Here is a 20,404-nt window from a genome sequence, read left to right as displayed (position 1 = left end):
GTTCAAAGCATACAAACGTACTCCTGCGCTTTTGTTCATTCTAAGCGATGTATTACTGTATTGTATTTGTGAAATACGTTTCAATAAAACATTCACGGTTTTTGAATAAGCACACTTTTTGCACGGTGGAAGTTTGCAGCGCAGTCTCTAGCCTCATTGAAATGAGAGAAATCGGCAAATCACAATTAAGCACGTGACCTTATTCTCCAATCCTAGTTCTCCTTGTTCAGCTCGGCGACAGATGTCTTCACCAATCACATTGAAGCATATGACCATTACGAACCAATCGTAACAAGCTCGCTCGTATCGGCTCTACTTCCGTTTTTGATAAAGCACGGCAACCGTAAGTAAGAACCTCTTGGTGTTTTAACACATGTTTACAAATTTTCCCCACCGAAACGTCGTTTGTTACACTTATAGAATTTAAGATGAATTATCATGCTATATGCTGTCAACACTGAGCTGAGAACAATGGTCTGGTTTCAAAGATGCAGCGTCATCCTGTGCGAGTGTAGTCGAAAAATAGCCAGAATATTTGAAAACAAACAAGCGATCAATACAATACGTGACAAAGACGTACAAAACGACATTTCTCTTACTTTAATGCAAAAAAAAAAACCCAGCAATGTTTAGGTCAGTCACGGAAGATCGCCTCTTCGTCTTCTGTACCTTGCAGTAGTCATCGTCATCATCATCATTATGGCCTCTGGAGCTTTGTTCCCCAGCATGGTGTCTGGCACTCGCGGCTCCTCCAGTAAGTACCTGGTGGAGTTTCGAGCTGGAAAGATGACCATGAAGGGCAGCACGGTGACCCCCGACAAGCGCAAAGGCCAAGTCTACATCCAGCAGACGGACGACTCCCTCATCCACTTCTGCTGGAAGGATCGCACCACTGGAAATGTGGACGATGTACGTGGCTGTCGGTTTTCTGTAGGGAAGATGTTTGCAAAACGTTTCTTTTCAGAGACACACCTTGCCCTCACGTTTTACTGAAAAAGCACACGCATTCTCTGAGCAAGTAACTTTAGGAAGCAAGCAAGCCAGGATTGGACATAACAGGGAAAGTAACACAAACTAGCACCTATAACAGCGGTCCACAACAAATTTTAATCTTGAGGTGACTGTATGTGTCCCTTATTTTCAACCTGATTCAGAAAACCTCAAGCAGATTAAGTTTCTCAGATATTTTCATTTTATCATTTTTAGGGTTTACCTATAATGTTCTAATACATAATGATAATAATTAACAATTTAACAAAACTTTGCGTAAAACTATTTTTACCATGCATTGTATTTGATAGCTACAATGTCAAAGGAAAAACAATCCGCCTGTTGCTAAATTCATTCATTCATTCAAGTTAATTCATAACTATTCCTAATTTTATAACTATTACATTGTATTGTTGTTATTAATATTATTATGAAAACTTGATGTGCTAGAGGAAAATAACGATGGTCGATTAGCATTTGGTGCAAACAATTTTTTTAAAAATCTAGAAAAGTTTCCTTGCATGTCTGATGAAAAACATTTGTTGGCCAGTGTTATTTATAAACGGCAGCACGCTGAGTGACTGGTTAGGATGTCCGCCTCCTGGTACAGGGGTCCACGGTTCTCCAGTTTCCTCACGCGTTCCAAAAACAAGCATGGCAGGTTAAGTGAAATTGTACCTAGGTGTGAGTGTGAATAACCATTCACACTCACTTTTGTCTGTGTGTGCTCTGCAACTGGCTGGCAACCAGTTCAACGTGTATGTACTCTTGCCTACTGCACAAAGAGGGCTGTTATAGGCCCCAGCACACCCGCGACCCTCGTAAGGATAAGCGGTGCGGATGGATAGATGGATGTTACTTGTAAACATTTTCAACTGAACTCAACTGTATTTATAGAGCACTTTCAAACAGCCATCGCTGCATACAAAGTGCTGTACATGGAGCAATTTAACATATACAACAAACAGTAAAGCAAATCGGTAATAAAGACGGTAGAAAGCACCGAACAGCAAAACCAAGAACAAATCTAAGTCATGCTGAGTCAAATGCCAAAGAATATAAGAATAAAAGCTTTGTAGTCTTGAGGCTGCTTACTTAAAAAACAAGAACTTCCCAACAGTTGACAACTATGCAAAACCTGATTTCTTCTGCATGTATGAGTCCTGATGTCAGAGGCTATGTTCAGACTTCAGACTTACTTAAATCAGATAGCTCCTCAAATCCAATTTTTAGGGCTGACTGTCAACACTGTTCACTGTCATCACCAAATCGGATTCGGCCCTGTTCAGACTGGGCAACATTATCGACTCATCTGCCAGGTTGCTTTGGCAATCTCCCGGCAGACCGATGAGGCAATGCAATTGCCTCCTCTGTCTAGCTACTGCAGTCTTAAATTTCTTTGACTTGTACCTAATGTAAAGAGACTCATGCAAATGGAACAAGGCTCTAAAGCAGTGTTCCGGTCTAGTGACGGTCCAGTACAGTGGCTACGGCATGAATAGGTTTTCATCTTAACCACATGCTCAAATGCAGGACCTGATCATCTTCCCCGATGACTGCGAATTCAAACGGGTCAGTCAGTGCACCACCGGCCGTGTCTACGTACTGAAGTTCAAAGCTGGCTCCAAAAGGCTTTTCTTCTGGATGCAGGTATACTGCTTGCTGATCTCTCCCCCAACATATCCATACACACGTGTTGCATACAAGTCTATCTTGATTTCAGGAGGCCAAGACTGACAAAGATGAGGAGTACTGTCGCAAAGTGAACGAGTATCTCAACAACCCGCCCATGCCCGGCACTTTGGGTAGCGGCGGCAGTGGCGGACATGATCTGTCTGCTCTTGGAGGTAACATACAAGTACACACACACAAACTAACATTGGCTTTGTTGTTGTTGTTATTGTTCTGCCCCCCTCCCCCAAAAGAACTATATATTTTTTAATATTGTCCAATCTCAGTTATTGTACAGTCAAACCTCAGTTTTCGTCCATAATCCTTTCCAGAAGGCTGTTCGAAAACCGAAACCACGCTCTTTTTAAAATAAAAATGTTTACTCAACACGTCTGCTCAAAATGGAAAGCAACATGAGGCAACGTCACTTCCTCGTCTACCCGAGGAAGCGTCACTTCCTCGTGTAAGGAAGGCGAGAGGAGTCAAGTGACACATTCAAGTGCGCTCAGTTTGTTCGAGAAACGAAATTTGTTCGTCATCCGAGGCATAAAAAAGTCGAAATATTTGGTCGAAAACCGAATTGGTCGAGAACCGAGAGGTTTGACTGTAATTATATATCATCACTTTGCAATTTATGTATATAGAAATTTCGATGGTGTAGGACTTTTAATACAAAAGCCAAATCAGTGCTACTTTTACTTTTTGAATACCCGTACACATTTCTGTACTTTTAACTCAGTACAGGGTGCGAGTACTTTTCCCACGTTGGCATGCAATGTGTAACATCTTGTGCTTTCATGCAAAGGCGAGGGTGGTCTGCAGAGCCTTCTGGGGAATATGAGCCACAACCAGCTCATGCAGTTGATTGGACCAGCTGGACTTGGCGGCATTGGTATGTCTGATGGAACTTGAGTGATGCCAGAAAGATATTGTGATGTTGAGTTACAAAAGGAGCTGTCGGTCCCACTCGCAGGTGGTCTTGGCGCACTTGCTGGCCCAGGGTTAGCAAACCTCTTGGGCAGCAGTAGCAGCAGCAGTAGCGTTCCTGCTGCCAGCAACTCCTCTACAAGGTGTCCAAAGATTACTTATAAATGTGATAAGGCTGCTAGAAGGATGTTAAAATACTTTTTTTTTCCCCCCTCCATTTGCTTTCAGTCCTTCTACTGTGGTCACGCCCACCTCGACCTCCGGCGCCAGTCGCCTCGGTGCCTCCCAGGCATCCACTGCGTCCGTCAATCCCTCAGCCGCCTCTGCAGCATCCCCGCCTGCGAGTACTCCTCCCACGCCCACACCTGCTGCGTCGTCCGCCGCAGCAGGAGCCGTGGCGAGCAACCCAACGCAGCCCATCCAACTGAGAGACCTGCAGAGCATCCTGGCTACCATGAACGTGCCCGCTGGCAGCACAGGAGGTGAGGAGGCCACTGTAGTACTTGAATTCCATCAGCATTTTCCTGACTCAAATTGAGGTAAAGATAGTGTGTGTACATATGCCACACCCCCCCATTGGTCAAGCCAACACTTTTTCTGTGAAGTGGTTACATACATTTGAGTTTGACTTCAGGTGACTGGTGCAGTCCTTTGTGTGTGTGTGTGTGTGTGTGTGTGTGTGTGTGTGTGTGTGTGTGTGTGTGTGTGTGTGTGTGTTTTTTGTTTTTTTTAAATAAATCATAGCCATGTAACGACGCTGCTCTTCCATATTGTTGGTAAAATAATAATAAGGCCAAGTGATTAAAAAAAACTAAAGTAAGATTTCAAATGACATACATACATAGGGTTTTGTCAGTGACCTGCACTGGAAGCTATTGCTTTTTGTTGTTTTCTGAATGCAGAAGTCAAATATGTCTTGTTTTACCATAACTTATCACATTAAAACATGAACCTTGGCATGTACAAATGCAATACTGAACTTTTTTTCCTAGTGTTTCAGCAATTGCTTCTGTAGTAGTGGTTTTCCAGAGAGGGCTGTCTATGACTGAAAACGAAGGGTTCATGATTGATTGGCCGGGATTGTTATCAGGGCCCATTTCCTTCATTTTGGGGGCGATGGGTGATCGGCTGAGCCCTTACACTAAACCCGATCTCTTCCACCAATCCCATCTCCCTCCCCAGAGGAATGAGAAAGTTAGCCATCTTCTGCTGTGAGATGAATAAGAGCCTTTTCATGTTATTTCGCGAACTACTTTATGTCGAGTTAAAACAATCAAAGTGTATTGTTCGATATTTAAAAATGATACAAGATTGGAACATTGAGGGTGCATGCTGTTATGAAAAAGATTCAGGATCAGCAAAAATTGGGATCAGCAGGTCAGGCTTGTTAAAGATCAGTAAATCAGCCAGAAAATTGTGTGATTGGTGCAACCCTACTGAAAATGCTATTATAATGCATATTGCTGGTGTTTTGGCTGGAACAACCTATTTTTTCACAAATCTATACTCTTGGTCAGTCAATCCACATGTGTAGGTGTCCCCCCCCCCCCCCCAAAATATTGTCCAATCTAAAGTATTGAAAATGGCTTGCTCTCTTTGACGACGCAATGGTAATGGCTGAACGCACATTCTGTTTTTGGGGTCTCCGCAAAAGTGATCATTTTGGAAGCTGTAAGCCTGATGTCTTTCCCCACAGTGGACCTGGCCACTGCCCTGACTCCAGAGGTGATGGCTCCCATCCTGGCCAACCCTGAAGTGCAGCAGAGACTGATGCCCTTCCTGCCCAGTGGGGAGTCCCTGCTCCAGAGCACGGATGAGCTGCAGACCACGCTCAGCTCTCCGCAGTTTCAGCAGGCAAAGTTTTCAATTTGATTTGTTTGTTTGTTTTAGCAGTTTGGGCAGTCTTAAGGGGTGTTCACATGGCAACTTTTACTCCGGTGTTGCACCGGGGCTGCCCCCCGTAGAGCGTTCATACGTACAAAGTTACACCGGTGTAGCCCCTGAAAACAGCTTAAACTGGAACAAATTTAACCCTGGTCAGGAGGTGGTTTAAAAATTTACTCTGGTGTAAATGCTAGTTCCCAGGGCATCATCAATATAAAATGGGACGTGTGAACGATACAGGAGTAGACGCGCTACGCGTGAGAAGAGTCTATTACATACGGGTAGAACGCGTTGCTTTCGTGCTCTGTTGTACTTGCGTCATCTTTCCTTTCTCTCTCTCATCCTTGTACGGTGTCTGATAGACCACAGCGTTGATTTGTCTGGAGAAGTATAAACCATGTTTTTTCCATATGTCACAAACAAGGCGGGGAAAAGGAAGTACACTTTACGCATACCCTGCTCAATGTCTCTCTGTTTTATTTCCATATTATAACACGGCCGCAGAAACTTCCATGTGAACACAAGTGGGGCTGCACCAGGGTTAACACGCTTCTCTTTTCGTAAGCAGCTTCATACGCTGTATGTGAACGCTCCGCAAAATTTACACCGGTGTAAGATATATCGCAACAAAATTCATCGATGCAGCACCGATGCAAATGTTTTTTGGAAATCATACCTGAGCAATTTGAGTGTCTTTTTAAACCGAGGCCAATGCAAACATTCAGTGTAGCACCTGGAGAAAACAGGATTCAGTTTATGTTTCAACTTTAAACTGACAATGTGAACAATATTTTCAGGAAGAATAAAAGCAAATCGTTTTCCATTCAGTGTCCTTTTAAATTGTAACATCAAAAATGTATCTTGTGCAAGCAGACAGGTTAGGGCGTCACATTGTAATGCCGACCTACTTTGCGTCTCCAATCACAAATCTTGAAAACAAAGTTTGCTGATTTTATTACACAAACTTGACAACAGAGGACAATGTTTCACTTTTCAAATCGCTCACTCAATGACGTCAGGAAAAAAAACTACATTCATTGGGAGTATTCAACTTCTCATTTGGATACTGTCTCATGCTGTGGCATTATTTGGGGACTTTTAAAACTGAAATGTTTCCAGCATTGTTGCATCCCTAACTTTTACATATCAACAAATTTGGCTTTAAAAAAAAACAAAGCAATTATCACCATACTTGGAAATCTTGAAACAACATCAAATCATGTGCAATTGCTGCCTAGTACATTTCCTCCATTCCAATTCAACACACATGTTCTCAAGTTAACCTGAAGCTCTTTGTTTGGATTTGCTCCCTGCAGGCTATGAGCATGTTTAGCAGCGCTCTAGCATCGGGGCAGTTGGGGCCACTGATGAACCAGTTCGGGTTACCAACAGAGGCTGTGGATGCTGCCAACAATGGAGGTCAGTAGTACACATCAGTTTGTCACTTCTTGGGACACTGCAATATTAACACTGTAGTTGTGCAACTACAAGAAGGTTTTTTTCCTCAAATAATACATCTTGACCACTGTCAGCCATAATGAACACCATGATTTTTTTTTTCTTTTTTAAGTACGATTTCTGTTTTCTTTTTCCACTTTGTCTGCAGATCTGGAGGCGTTTGCAAAAGCAATGGAGACCGACACAAAGTCGGATCAGGACGGAGACACCAATGACAAAAAGGACGATGATGAAGACATGAGTTTGGATTAAACAATGATACAAACGCATTTCTTTAGCGAATGCGATTAGAGTGTTACAGCTCCTTCCGTGCATTTAAATAATAAAGATGCAACAATGATTACAATCAGCGTTCTACTTGTATCCTACCCACAAAGAAGCATAAAAGAACACTTCCTGAACAGCAGCACAATGCGGGGAGGTAGGGATAAAGTCAACATGCAATTCTTCCACCTGTGGAAGTAATATTAGAGCTGTGACATTGTTGCATTTAATTATGTGATTCCAGTATGCAGCGAATTCGGGAAATCCAGCAAGTACGGTAATTCATAAAGTCTGGGCTGAGTATTTTATGAAACGTGTGATTAACTGTAAGCAAACTGTTGACGTATGAAGCCATTCTGTTTTCAGAAGTGCTTCGCATGCTGGTGCAATTCATAAACAGATGAAGGTGAAAAAAGTTTAAAAAAAGATACCTTGTAAACTTAAAAAAAAAAGTTGCTGTGTTGGAGCCTGGTCAATTGCCTATGCCAAATATGATTGTTTATCCTTTTTCATTCATCTTCCGAACGCTTCATCCTCACGAGGGTCGCGGGGGCGTGCTGGAGCCCATCCCAGCTGTCTTCGAGCAGGAGGCGGGGGACACCCCGAATTGGTTGCCAGCCAATCGCAGGGCACACAGAGACAAACGACCATGCACGCCCACACCTAGGGACAATTTAGAGTGTTCAATCAGCCTGCCATGCATGTTTTTGGGATGTGGGAGGAAACCGGGGTACCAGGAGAAAACCCACACAGGCCCGAGGAGAACATGCATACTCCACACAGGGAGGCCAGCGCTGGAATTGAACCCGGTACCTCTGCACTGTGAAGTCAACGTGCTAACCATTGCACTACCGGGGCACCACTATGATTGTTTAGTTTGCTAAAAATAATAAAAAAAAAATTAATATGACATTTTCTTGATCCCCTGAAGTACGGATAGGTACGTTCATATATCCTCGTCAATCCATGTACATGGAGAACATGTTCCAAAAATCACACGATGTCCCTTATTTTTTAAACACTGTAATAGTTCAACACAAACGCCATGTCACATTGGATTCGTGATTTTGTACCATAGCATTAACCACAAATTAAAACCATTACATGAATAAACTCCACAAAATATAATTCTTTCCAGCTGAGGTCACTCGTGAAGTCCTTTTTGTGTCCTACGTAGCACAAATTTACCACCTACAACTATGCAGCTTTTCTATCACAACGTACGAGGGTAAGTCAAAAACTACCCGCACTTTATGCTACAGCGCGCTCTTGCGTTTAAATTCGATGCACGTGATCGCGATCAACTGATATACTGGATAGTAGTTGATCGATTTTAACAGTCGTTCTTGTAGTACGGGATCGCGCCACACGGGGACGCCTCTTTGCTTTGTTGTGTCAGTTGCTCACCTTTTTCCTTGAACACCTGCAGTACACTTTTTTGTTGTTGTCATGGACATAGTGCTCTTAACCCTGGAGAACCCAAGAACCCTTTTCTTCTTTGGAAAATGATGAATTATACATTAAATGACTGCTATATGTTCACTGAACACCAAAATATATGTTTTTTCAAATATTCAATGCTGTAATCCTAGTTTAGAATTCGGGCCAAATTTGATCCATTGGGATTTAAGGGTAGCATTATAGGGGCCAAATATGACCCCGTGGGTTCTCCAGGATTAAGTGACGTGTAGAAAATATGAGTGACTGTTATTTTGTTAAGAATAAACAAGTGTTTGTCAAAACTCAATAAGTCTTTCCTCCTTTGGCTGTCCAACAGCACATGTCCAAGGCTGGTTTCCTCGGCTGACACAACCACGTTACATGTTACACGTGTTTGTTTCAGTCGATAAAAATGTTTGCTCCACTAGCAGAAGTACCAGTCAAGAACAGCGCGCAGTTATCCGATTTTTATGGTCAGAAGGTATGTCTGGGGCTGAAATTCACCAGAGGTTCTGAGCACAATATTGAAACAGCGCACGATCAAAATAAAGTGTGTACGAGTGGATTGAAAAACTGTCAAGTGGCCGGAACGAGCTTGTTCACGGAGTGGCCATTTAACAATCGATCAAACAAATATATCACCCGATCGCGATCACCGTGACTCTCAAGTTCTCGCGTGAAGGGAAAATTGCATCAAACTTAAACACAAGCTGTAGCGTAAAGTGCGGATCATTTTTGACTTACCCTCGTAAAAAGCATCACAAGGGCAAGTGTTGAAAAAGATTTAAGATTTAAAAAATATGCACATAACCTCCTCTCTGAGCAACCACCTTATCGTGTTGGAGGGGTTTTGTGTTTCCCGGTGATCCTAGAAGCTAATTTGTCCCGCCCTTTTGGGAGTCCTTGGGGAAGGTGATGGGGGGGCACTCCCACTGGGGACTCCCTCGTTTTGCTCAGGAACCTCAACGCTCACATGAGCAATGACAGTGAGACCAGCAAGGGTGTGATTGGGAGGAATGAGTGAAGCTATGGAGAACAACTTATGGATGGCTTCGAGGAAATTCTGCCCTCCCATTTGGCGTTTCATTAGGGCACAGGTGTCAAACTCAAGCATGTGTATGTACCGAAATCTCAAATTGTAATGTGTAATAAATAACGTTGAGATTTTGCAATAATTGTGTTACCCTGTATACACTCACTTGAACGGTAATTGAACAAACTATTATAATTGACTGATTTCAAAACGAGTAAGCTATTCATTTGTTGTGTACAAGTAATAATTTTGTGGTTTCACTGTCAACGGCGCTTCGAGGGAAGACGCAACTCCAAATTGGCCCGTGACTGAAATGAGCTTGATGCCTCTGCATTGGGGGAAGCAGTGCACCATGTGTATACTCTGTGTATTATGGAGATTGGGCATTGATATGTTCCGCAAGGCTCTGGGTGTTGTGGGGCTATTCTGGTTGACATGCCTCTACAGTCTACACCATTGCATGAAAATTGGGGACAGTGTCTCTCGATTGGGCAGACTGGGGTGATGGTTCTTCTTTCTAAGAAGGGTATCCAGCAGGCGTGTTCCAACGAAAGGGGTGGGGGATTCAGAGTCTTCACCCTCCCTGGTACGGTCTACTCAGGGATGCTCGAGATGACTGTCCATCGGGAAGTTGAATCTCAGATTCAGGAGGAGTGTAGTTTTCATGCTAGCCATGAAACAGTGGATCAGCTCTACACCATTAGCAGAGTCCTTGAGGGTGCATGGGAGTTTGCCCAAACACTCTACATGTGTTTTTTTTTGACTTGGAAAAGGCATTCAAGTGTGTTCAAAGGGGGATTTCTGTGGGGGGTAGTCAGCTGGGATAGGCTCCAGCACCCCCTGCGACCCTGTTCAGGATGAGCGGTGTTGAAAATGGATGGATTGATGGATGTTCAGCTTTGCCAGTGACCTCAGTGACAGAAGAGAAAATAAACGATTCTCGATTAGATGGCAGAAACTAAACTGTATGACTCAAGAGCTAGAAACGGTGTCACTGTTAATGTCCGTTATGTCCTTGTTATACTGTCTCTATGTGATCTTATATATAGTGTCCAATAAGGCTCATTCAGGTAGTGTTGAACTGCGGAGAAACACGGTCCTTGCACGCGTCTTACTGTTTTAGTGTATGATTATTGTTTGTTTGTTTGTTAGTGTTTAAAGCATTTTAAAGCATGAACGGACTCAAGTGGATTACTAACGACCTCAATAAAATACAGTCGATACGCCTCAGTCAAGACACGTAGCAAACTACACTAAGATGAACTATATACGTCATTGACATGTGTGACATTTTTGATTGTCACTGTGTCATGTGATTGTTTTCAAATTTAAAAGATGTGCCTTGGCTCAATAAAGGTTGGCAATCACAGCTGTAGTGAATTCCATCATCCATTTTCTAATAAACACCCTAAGGACCCTTCCAAGGCTGTGGCGATGGTCCGCTGCTCCTTCTGAACCTGTGATTCATCTTCCTGACGGAGACTGCTCTCCTTACCAGGGAGGCTGAGGACTGTGATATGAGTTGGAACACACCCTCTGGACCACACCCCGTTTTGCCGTATTCACAGGCACTGTCTCCAATGTTCACACAATGTTGTAAAGGCGTGTCAACCAGGACAGCCCCTCAATCGACTCTTTAGGAACTCAGAGCGGATCTCATTCACTCCCAGGACCTTGCCACAGAGGAGCTTTTTAACTACCACAGTGACCTCAAGACCAGAGATAGGACAACCTAATTCAGAGACTCCAGACTGTGCTTCTCATGGACACATTGGTGGAACTGAGGAGGTCTTCAAAATGTTCTCCCCACTGACTCATCTCCTCCCAAAGTCGAGGTCAGCAGTGCCCAATCCCCACTAAACAGAGTTTTTGATAGTGCACAGCTTCCCCCTCCTGAGATGCTGAATCATGGACCAGAATTTACTTGAAGCCGTCCCAGAGTTGTTTTCCATGACCTCACAGAACTTGTCCCTCCCACTCTCAGTCACGTCCTTTAAGTCTCACTGTCATTTCCCATCTATCTATCTATCTATCTATCTATCTATCTATCTATCTATCTATCTATCTATCTATCTATCTATCTATCTATCTATCCATCCATCCTTGCAATGCTCTGCTATGCTATACTGTATATGCATGCATATGCTATTCAGATATAGAAGTGGAGGTGGTTTGCACCAATGTCCAAATCACATTACAGCATGACAAAGCATTGTACTGATGGCATGTTGAAGTGACTCAACGGGGGATGTATAACCCCCTCCTACATGAGCGTGGCATGTATAGCACCGATGGGGGCCGTGGAGGGGGCGGTGCATCGTGGTCTGCGCACACTGGTTGGAGGGAGCTCGCGCAAGCAAACGGGAGGAACTGCAGTTTGTGTGTGTGTGTGTGTGTGTGTGTGTGTGTGTGTGTGTGTGTGTGTGTGTGTGTGTGTGTGTGTGTGAGTGTGTGGGGGGGGGAGAGAGAGAGAGAGAGAGAGAGAGAGAGAGAGCAGATTCGCATCCGCTTGACACATCGGTGTTGACAAAATGAGTCACGTGACCCGCACGAAGATGGCGTATCTTACTCTATATTGCAGCCTCCTCTCGATTCCTCTTGCGCCAACTCGGATCTGTTTACGTTGCGACATCGACGTTAACTAGCGTCTTATTCTCCTCCCCTCGCGGCTCACATGCAGACTCAAGAAGACTTTTCTTTCTTTCTAAAAATGTCACTGGATGAGAAGATTTTGAAAGCTACCTGCGCTTGACTTGAAATGCGGCTGGAATAACACCTTTGTGGAAACCGCGAGGCACTTGCGCGTGCGCGCGTCCTCAAGCTAGTCACGGAGACTGCATCAGACTGGAGACACGGGCCGGAAAATAATTATTATTAGTGAAGATCAAACGCAGTGTTCTTTGATGATCCTTACTCCTCGCCACCATTACTGTGCACACCGACGACAGAATTCTAGTGGAGACATGTAGAACATCGTCCTCTTCATCCCATCTTTTTTCTAAACCGACATCATCTGCTGACATCGACACAATGTGGCGCAAATAATCAAATATGTGGATTCCTACTGAAGAGGAGAAAATCGGAGTTGGTGAGTCAACTGCACCTTTTATCGTTTATTAGGGACGTTTGTTGTTTTCTCATGGCGTTTCACTAAGATACACCCACCGACACATGCCACCAGTTCATATTAATTCCCTCTGATCAAGCAAATTTCACCCACTGAAAAACAACATCCACTTATAATGGCTGCAGAGCGGGGCGGTGGGGGTGGTATGGGGGTAGATATTGCGTGGGATGATGCAGCCTCCAGTCCGAGGCATCACCTCGGAGATGAGATCTCAGTGTGCTCAGGTGTTGATGGAATGAATCACGCCTGTATTCGCCGCTTGGTTTGGCGGAAATTCGTCCATTTTGCATTTTTACAGCGTTCTATCCACCGGCTAATATGAAGTCGTCGTGGGTGATGGTGGGTTTGGTTGGCGTTACAACGACCACCAGGGGGCACTCTGACCCTAACAGGTGTACGCGGGGTCTACCTGTAACTTCTCGCTGCTTGGGGCGGGGAGCGTTGTGGGCTTGACCCCGAATCTCACACACACACACACACACACACACACACACACACACACACACGCACACACGCACGCACGCACGCACGCACGCACGCACACACACACACACACACACACACACACACACACACACACACACACACACGCACACACACTACAACGATAGATAGACACACAGATTGACTATTTACCACCACCTGCACCCACCCACACATGTACAATTTGTTGGTGCAAGATGCTGTAAAAAGCTACAGTCAAAACAAACTCAACAGATACTGTCATCACTCATGACTGCATTTTATCCAGGGCTGAACAATTCAAAGACTACATCGCAATGTACTGGAATGCAATTTTCAAATAGAAAAACTTATTTGGAAAAAAAAACACAACAAAAATTGCTGCTTCATTTTGGTCGATTGGTAAGGTTTATTTCTTTATACACAGTGTTCCCTCGCTACTTTGTGGTTCGGTTATTTGCGGCCTTACTCAATCACAGGGTTTTCATTTATGACCACAATTTCATGTAGTTGGGTTTACCTTACTATTTCATGTTTTATTCCTAAATTTCTTCCTTCTAAGTGAGACCGGTCAAAATATGTCAATTGTTTTGAGGTTAAATTTGTTTTACAAAAACCAAGATCATGAACATTGGAGCTCGTCGCTCCCCAAATCTCCATTCCCTCATTGTTAATACATTTGAAAATATGCTCACTGCCTCACTCAGACCGAAGACCGACATTGAATGCCCGTTACCTTTGATTCCTCAGGCGACACTACATTAAAAAAATCAACAGGATTGTGTAAAGGATATCACCGCATGGGCTCAGGAACACTTTTGAAAACCATTGTCAGTAAATACAGCTGGGCTTTACATCCGTAATTGCTGTACATCATGCGTCATCATCAAATATGGGAAAGAATTTCAAATCCAAAGCTTGAACAACTAGTGACCTCAGTTCCCAAGCGTTGATTAAATGTCGTTGAAAGAAAGGGTGATGTAACACAGTGGTAAATGTTACCATGGCCCAGCTTTTTTTGGGGGGGAGCCTGTTGCAGACATAAAATTCTAAGTTCATGATTATTTGATAAAACAATAAAATTTATCATTTTGAATGTTACATCTTTGGAGTGCATTGAATTAAATATAGCTTGAACATTTGGAAATCATTCTATTCTGTTTTTATGAATGTTTAATACAACATCCCAACTTCATTGGAATTGGGTTTGTATTTTGAATAAATCTGAGATTGCTGATCGTAATACTGATTATTTTGTTGTTTGTGTTTGATGAAAAAAAATAGACATAGGAAGAGGACCTTTAAAAAATGATGGCATATTAAATTGTAATTGCAATATTTAAGAAAACGAGCAATTTGATTGTTTTTCAAAACATGCAGCTCAAAAATCAACACAGCGGTCTTGAAATGTGCCTGCATGTGACCTTTTACGTGCCACCTTTTTTCACTGAAACAAGGCCATGAATTAGATGGCTGTATACAGTTCGCGGCTATGCCCACGTGACTCATGCACATGATTATGTCACGGCACATTAAATAATCAAGCTGACTGCTGCGTCACCACTATTTGTAATGGACACTCCTCGGATCAGACAGAATGAGCCCTTGTGTTTTGGTGCTAGGCCTAGCTTTCCAAGTAATGTCTGCATTCGCTGTATATATTAAGAGTGTTTTGAGCTGTGGAAAAATTCCAGCTGTTTTTTTGGCGGTCATTTTCGATGATGACACAATTGGTTTTAAAGCATACCACTTTAGTTTTTTGAAAATTCATTTTCAGTTCATATTGTCTAATATGTTTTTTAAAAATTGGTGACAGCGGGTGACTGCCTTTCACACCTGTCTCACAGTCTCTAAATTGTGAGTCTCTGGCCTTGCGTTGAGTTTACATGTCTTCCTGAAACTTGTGCATTTTATTTTCTCCTGGCACTCCCGTTTCCTCCTGCATTCCAAAAACTGTGCATGCTCTGTTCACTGAAGACTCCAAATTGTCATAAGCAATTTAAGCATGTAAGCCCAGACTTCCCCCACCCCAGCCACTTCGTCCAGCTTGTCCTGGGGGATGCCAAGGTGTTCCCAATCCAGCTTGAAGATATCGTCTCTCTAGCATGTCCTGGATAGTTCTCGGGGCCTCCTCCCAGTGGGACATGCCTGGAACACTTCACCAGGCAGGCGTCCAGATGGCATCCAAACAAGATGCCTGAGCCACCTCATCTGGCTCCTCTCAATGCTGAGGAGCAGCGTCTCTACTCTGAGCCTCTCTGCATGACCGAGATTCTCACCTTTTCTCTAAAGGAGAGCCGGGACTCCTTTTAGAGGAAACTTGTTTTGGTCGCTTGTATCCGGGATCTTTTTCTTTTGGTCATGACCCACCACATTTGTGACCATAGGTGAGGGTGGGAACATCATAGATTGACCAGTAAATCAAGAGCTTCGCCTTCTGTCTCTGCTCCCGCGTCACCAAGACGGATCGATACATAGTCCGTATTACTACAGCGACCTGTTGATCTCGCGCTCCATCCTCCCTCCCCTTTCTCGGGAAATAAACAAAATACATCTTAAAAATTCATAAAATAAATAAATAAACAAACAAGATCCCAAGATGCTTGGACTCCTCCACTCGGGGAAAAATGTCCTCCCCAACTCGGAGAGAGCACTCCGCCCTTTTCGATTGAGGCGATTTGGAGGTGCTGATTTTCATCCCAACCGCTTCACACTCGGCTGTGAACCTCTCCACTGAGGATTGAAGATCACCGCTTGAAAAAGCCTACAGTACTACACCATCTGCAAAAAGCAGGACTGTAATTTCAATTTCATCCAACTTAAAACAGTGACAGTTTTGGTGATTTCTTCTGGAATAAAATGTTCTCGAACAACAGCCGCCCATTTGTGCGGTTGAAAAGGCGTTTTATGTTGTACAGATAGCTTTTTGATATCTCACCTTTTTCTGCATTCCTCCCTTAGGGGCTGTTGTACATTTAGGCAGGAATGTGCCTCATTGGTCCTCAAGCAAGGTCGTTCAGCCACACGTGTTTTATTTTCATGAGCAAGAACAGGGAAGCCTTTTTCATGGCTACCTCTTCTGATATACAGTGTTCAAGAGAAAATGAATCCTCATGCTGCAGTCCTGTGGATGAAATTGCATACAGTATATAGTTTAGGGTGCATTGATACAGCAAATTGTTTACGCGGTACTGCAATATAGGAAACTGAAATGTGTTGTCAGAGAAGGCCAACCTGCACCTATTAAGGTCCTATGAGTTCAAATGAGCAGTAAATGTGACATGAAGACATTTCAAAATCCCAATAATGTTGTTATTTGCTAATGTGGTGCAGTTGCGCGCCTGCAATACTGAACAGACCTTAAAACAATGACGCACCAGGTGCAATATTCCTCTCAATTACCTGCAATCATCTCATAAAAGGCCCACTGCAACTCTGGGGTGTTCTCGTCACTAATGGATTTCTATACACAAAACACACACACACACACACACACACACACACACACACACACACACACACACACGCACACACACACACACACACACACACACACACCACTGTAATTCTATTAAATTAAGTCTCTTTCTTTCTTGCGTCCTCGCAGGTTTCAAAATAAAGTGTTGTGCATTTTCTCCAGGCTTTAATGGGAATTTCTCCATTGTGAGACAAACAAAGGTTTTATTATCTTATCTCAACATGCTTAATGCCGTTGCTCACCATGTGGTGTTTGAAATCTAAACATTTAGCAGCAAAAAGTACATTTCTGGACAATGTAACCTATCTTTTTGGGGTCTTTGCACGTTAATGCCCTCGTCAGACGACACGAATGTCGCCTGATTTTGAGCCGACCGACATGTTGCAGACAAAGATAGTCGCTCGGAGCCGAATTTGGGTTGTCTTGACAAGTAACAGACTCTGTCGTGTCACATGCTCAACGACAGACACCTCACGACCAGGACGATGAAAGTCTGGCACGTCAGAATTTTTGTTCTTCTGGCCGCATAGTGTGACATTTCCTATGTTGTCCTTTGATCGATCTTTGGCACTGACCAATAGGAAGACACTACTGCCCTCCTACTTATGACAAGAGACTGGACATCGCGCATACAATCATGATGTGGTGTACGGTATTCAAAAAGTGACTTGAACAAAAGGGGGGACATTAGAAAGTATACATAGAATTTCAATTCATGTTAATTTTGCTCAGTGCACAGTAGCTAATTCGCAAACGTAGTGTCATTGAACAAATTTGCTACCCTCAGTTCTCTTTGGAGAACACATAGTCTACACCGCCCTCTTCCCACCATCCAGGAACAGGTCCATAGTCGCGCCTTTTTTTGTTGACCTTTTCTAAACAAAGAAACAATGTACATGCACATAACGCCTCCCTCGACATGACTTTCACAGCTGCTTGTCCTGCTTGCCTGATGGACATATGCCGATGGACTGAATCTTGACAGAAGCACGCGACGATTGGGTGAAGTCTGCTCGGTGAAGGCCTTGTAGTGTAACATCTCGCCCGGTGCAAGACACAGAATGATATTTATGTGGAAATTTGACAGCCCGACCATCGTGAATGACAAAAAAATCATGTTGTTTGAGAAGGCCATAATCAGACCTGAAACTCACCTCATCACAAGTTTCTGTTTGTCTGAATATTTGCTTTGTTTTTTTGTTTTTTAAATGTGCCTGATAGGAATTGCCTGACTGAGTGTCTGATTACCTTAATGTCACCACCTGCTGAGAGGGCTCTATTTTATTATGCACAACTTTTCTTGCTTCTAAAAGATAAAATAATATTTTGAATGAACATATCACTGCAGTGTCAAAGACTTGAGGTCAAATTACACCTGTTCTTGAGACCTGTAGCGCAAAGTACCGGCAGATACTACCAGATATTTGGAATGTTGAAGAAAATTGGAGCCTTGGCGATGTAACTCACTTCTACTAAAAGACAGTAAGGGTCGCCAAAGACGGAGACACTAACTTTCTTAGCATCAGCACAAGAAACTCAACTTTGCTGTTGTGATGTGATTGGCGCTGCTCCTTTGGACCAAATGCTTCACACTGCTGTCCCGCTTTTTTTTGTTGCCAAAGGCACTGAGAGATTACAGCGGGTTAACTAACATTTGCACAGATGCTCTCACAGTTTTTTCATAATACAGTGAATGACCAGACTTGGGGAACCAAAATAATGTCATCATGTGGTGTTAAGGCTACACAAACAAACAAACAAAACCCTACTCTTGCTTTGTATTTTGAGAAATTCGGCCTTTTTTTGCTGAAGATCATAGCATGTCTAATCCTCCTCAATTCTGCCGTTCACGCCTACAGAAAGTGACGTCTGTAGGTTCATTTTATAACGTACTGTACATGTATATCTTTTGCCATGATTATTGATGGTTAGATCGACTACTGTGTACAGACGAAAGGGGTCGCTATAAACCAGTTTGTATGATATTTTTGTTTTGTCCAATGCACGTGCTCTCTCTCAATCCGTTTTGTATATTGAAATGTGTTTGGACGTTTTAAAAGTGTGTTTTAAGTCCTTAAAAATCTGAAGTGGTGTAATTGCTAGAAAAACATGACTAGGAATTATTTCAGGCGCTATTTCCGTATCACAGCTTTCCCTTATTGGGGGTGGGGGGGTGGGGTCTGGAGGGGGCATTGTACAGTATTTCATTGAATTTCAATGCAAATTCAACACAGTAGATTTCCTATTTTTGAACCAAAATTTGGTTTCGTCAAATGGTAAAATGGTGCAGGAGACTCCTTGAACCCAATTTTTCAATGCTGCTCACAAAAACGTGATCATGCAACTCAATTGCCGCACAGTCTGCACCAATACTGCGTGGCAGAGCAAAAGTGCTGCGGTTCTGTGGACTTCCCCGGCATCCTTTAATCAGCGTGTTTTGGATGGGCACTTCGCTGGTTATGTTTAGAGGATATGCTCATGCACTGCAGCTTTAGACACACCGAAAGCATGTTTGCGCAGGTTCTGAGTTTTCTGAAGGAGGCCTCTCAAAACATGAATCTCTCATCTCTCTCTCAAATATGACATCGTCTTCATTTTAAACCGAACCGAACAGACCTCCATCCTTTTACCTTGTAATGGACACGCCATGCAGTATGTTGACTTAGGCTCATCGATGGCGTGCAGCAGCGAAAAGCTTGCCATTTTAAAATATAGTACCCTCATCCTCGAAGCAGTTACAGTGAAAAGAGCGCTGCAGTTTGTCGCTGGTCTGTTGCCATAGTAACCCTAGGCAGAGGAACTGAGCGATCGTTACTCTGAAACAAGCAGCAGATCCGAGCCAGAGCCCCTCCTTATCTTCCTCCCCCTCACTGGGTCCCATGGCTAGTTCATTAGCATAATGATTCACAGCTAGCGGACCTTCAAGGGCCGCCGTTTGTGGGTTTTAACGTTGTCAACGGAGCGCTGTCATTGTTAAACAAGTTTGTCTTCACCGAAGCCTTTCTCCTGTGTGTAGCATGCCTCATGTTGCCACTTTACTGTGGCACTTGTTCCCTCAAGAAAAAAACCCAAAACATGTCCTTAATTTGTGTTTGAATCATTTGTGTGCACGGTCAACGACTGCATAATGTTGCACATTACAATCAGGTGACACAGAAGACCTATGCAGATGCCTACTCACTATACCAAGATGTCTCTCGAGGTACGTTGTAACGAGGTTCGACTGTATTATAGTAACCAGGGGCGTCACTAGGTTTCAAGAACAAGGGGGGCTTAGCCCCAAGGGGAACACAGCCCCTTTAGGCACCCCTGGGAGAATTTTTTTTCTACATTCTGTTAAAAATCCATCAATTCCGTGCACTTTGAGAGCAAGATGAAGAGGCTATGAAGAACTACACACATCACATTAGTATCCTCTTTACTATGATGGGGCTTCCTCCCCTGGACTTTAACTGGACTAGATAATAGAAATTATAAAGAGTTCAAAAGTTCAATCTTGGTTGTTCAAGGGAATTAGAAGGATGCCCGATAACATAACCTATATGACAGTAGGCCTATATTCCTCTCTACCAAAATGTATTAATATATGCTTAGCAGTGGCGGGCCGTGCATTTCAACCTTAGGCCTTCAGTGACGTCACATACATACACAATATAGGCTCGTCAAGCAG

General features: G+C 43.4%; 2 protein-coding genes across 5 annotated transcripts in view; both read left to right on the top strand.

The window, feature by feature from the left end:
* The first annotated feature begins 262 nt into the window (after positions 1–262).
* On the top strand, positions 263–7,276 carry adrm1 (ADRM1 26S proteasome ubiquitin receptor). The gene is made up of 10 exons (XM_019868542.1): positions 263–343; positions 677–909; positions 2,524–2,640; positions 2,714–2,837; positions 3,467–3,553; positions 3,635–3,731; positions 3,817–4,070; positions 5,285–5,442; positions 6,789–6,891; positions 7,079–7,276. Exons 2-10 carry the CDS (start codon positions 700–702, stop codon positions 7,180–7,182), a joined length of 1,254 nt encoding a protein of 417 aa, XP_019724101.1. The 5' UTR covers positions 263–343; positions 677–699; the 3' UTR covers positions 7,183–7,276.
* A 4,878-nt stretch (positions 7,277–12,154) lies between these two features.
* LOC109515009 (dedicator of cytokinesis protein 3) overlaps positions 12,155–20,404 on the top strand; it is a 69,489-nt gene continuing 61,239 nt past the window's right edge. For 3 of the 4 annotated variants that reach the window (XM_019868540.1, XM_019868538.1, XM_019868537.1), the window contains exon 1: positions 12,156–12,755. In XM_019868540.1, the coding sequence (XP_019724099.1) occupies positions 12,719–12,755 (37 nt within the window). In that variant the 5' untranslated portion in view covers positions 12,156–12,718. Of the gene's footprint in view, positions 12,756–20,404 lie in introns of all 4 variants that reach the window. The other variant, XM_019868539.1, reaches the window with a different exon arrangement.

This window comes from Hippocampus comes, unplaced genomic scaffold (genome assembly GCF_001891065.2).
Source record: "Hippocampus comes isolate QL1 unplaced genomic scaffold, H_comes_QL1_v1.1 scaffold41, whole genome shotgun sequence".
In the NCBI taxonomy this organism is placed as follows: domain Eukaryota; kingdom Metazoa; phylum Chordata; class Actinopteri; order Syngnathiformes; family Syngnathidae; genus Hippocampus; species Hippocampus comes.
Note: the sequence above shows the minus strand (reverse complement) of the source record. Positions and strands in the feature narration are given on the sequence as shown.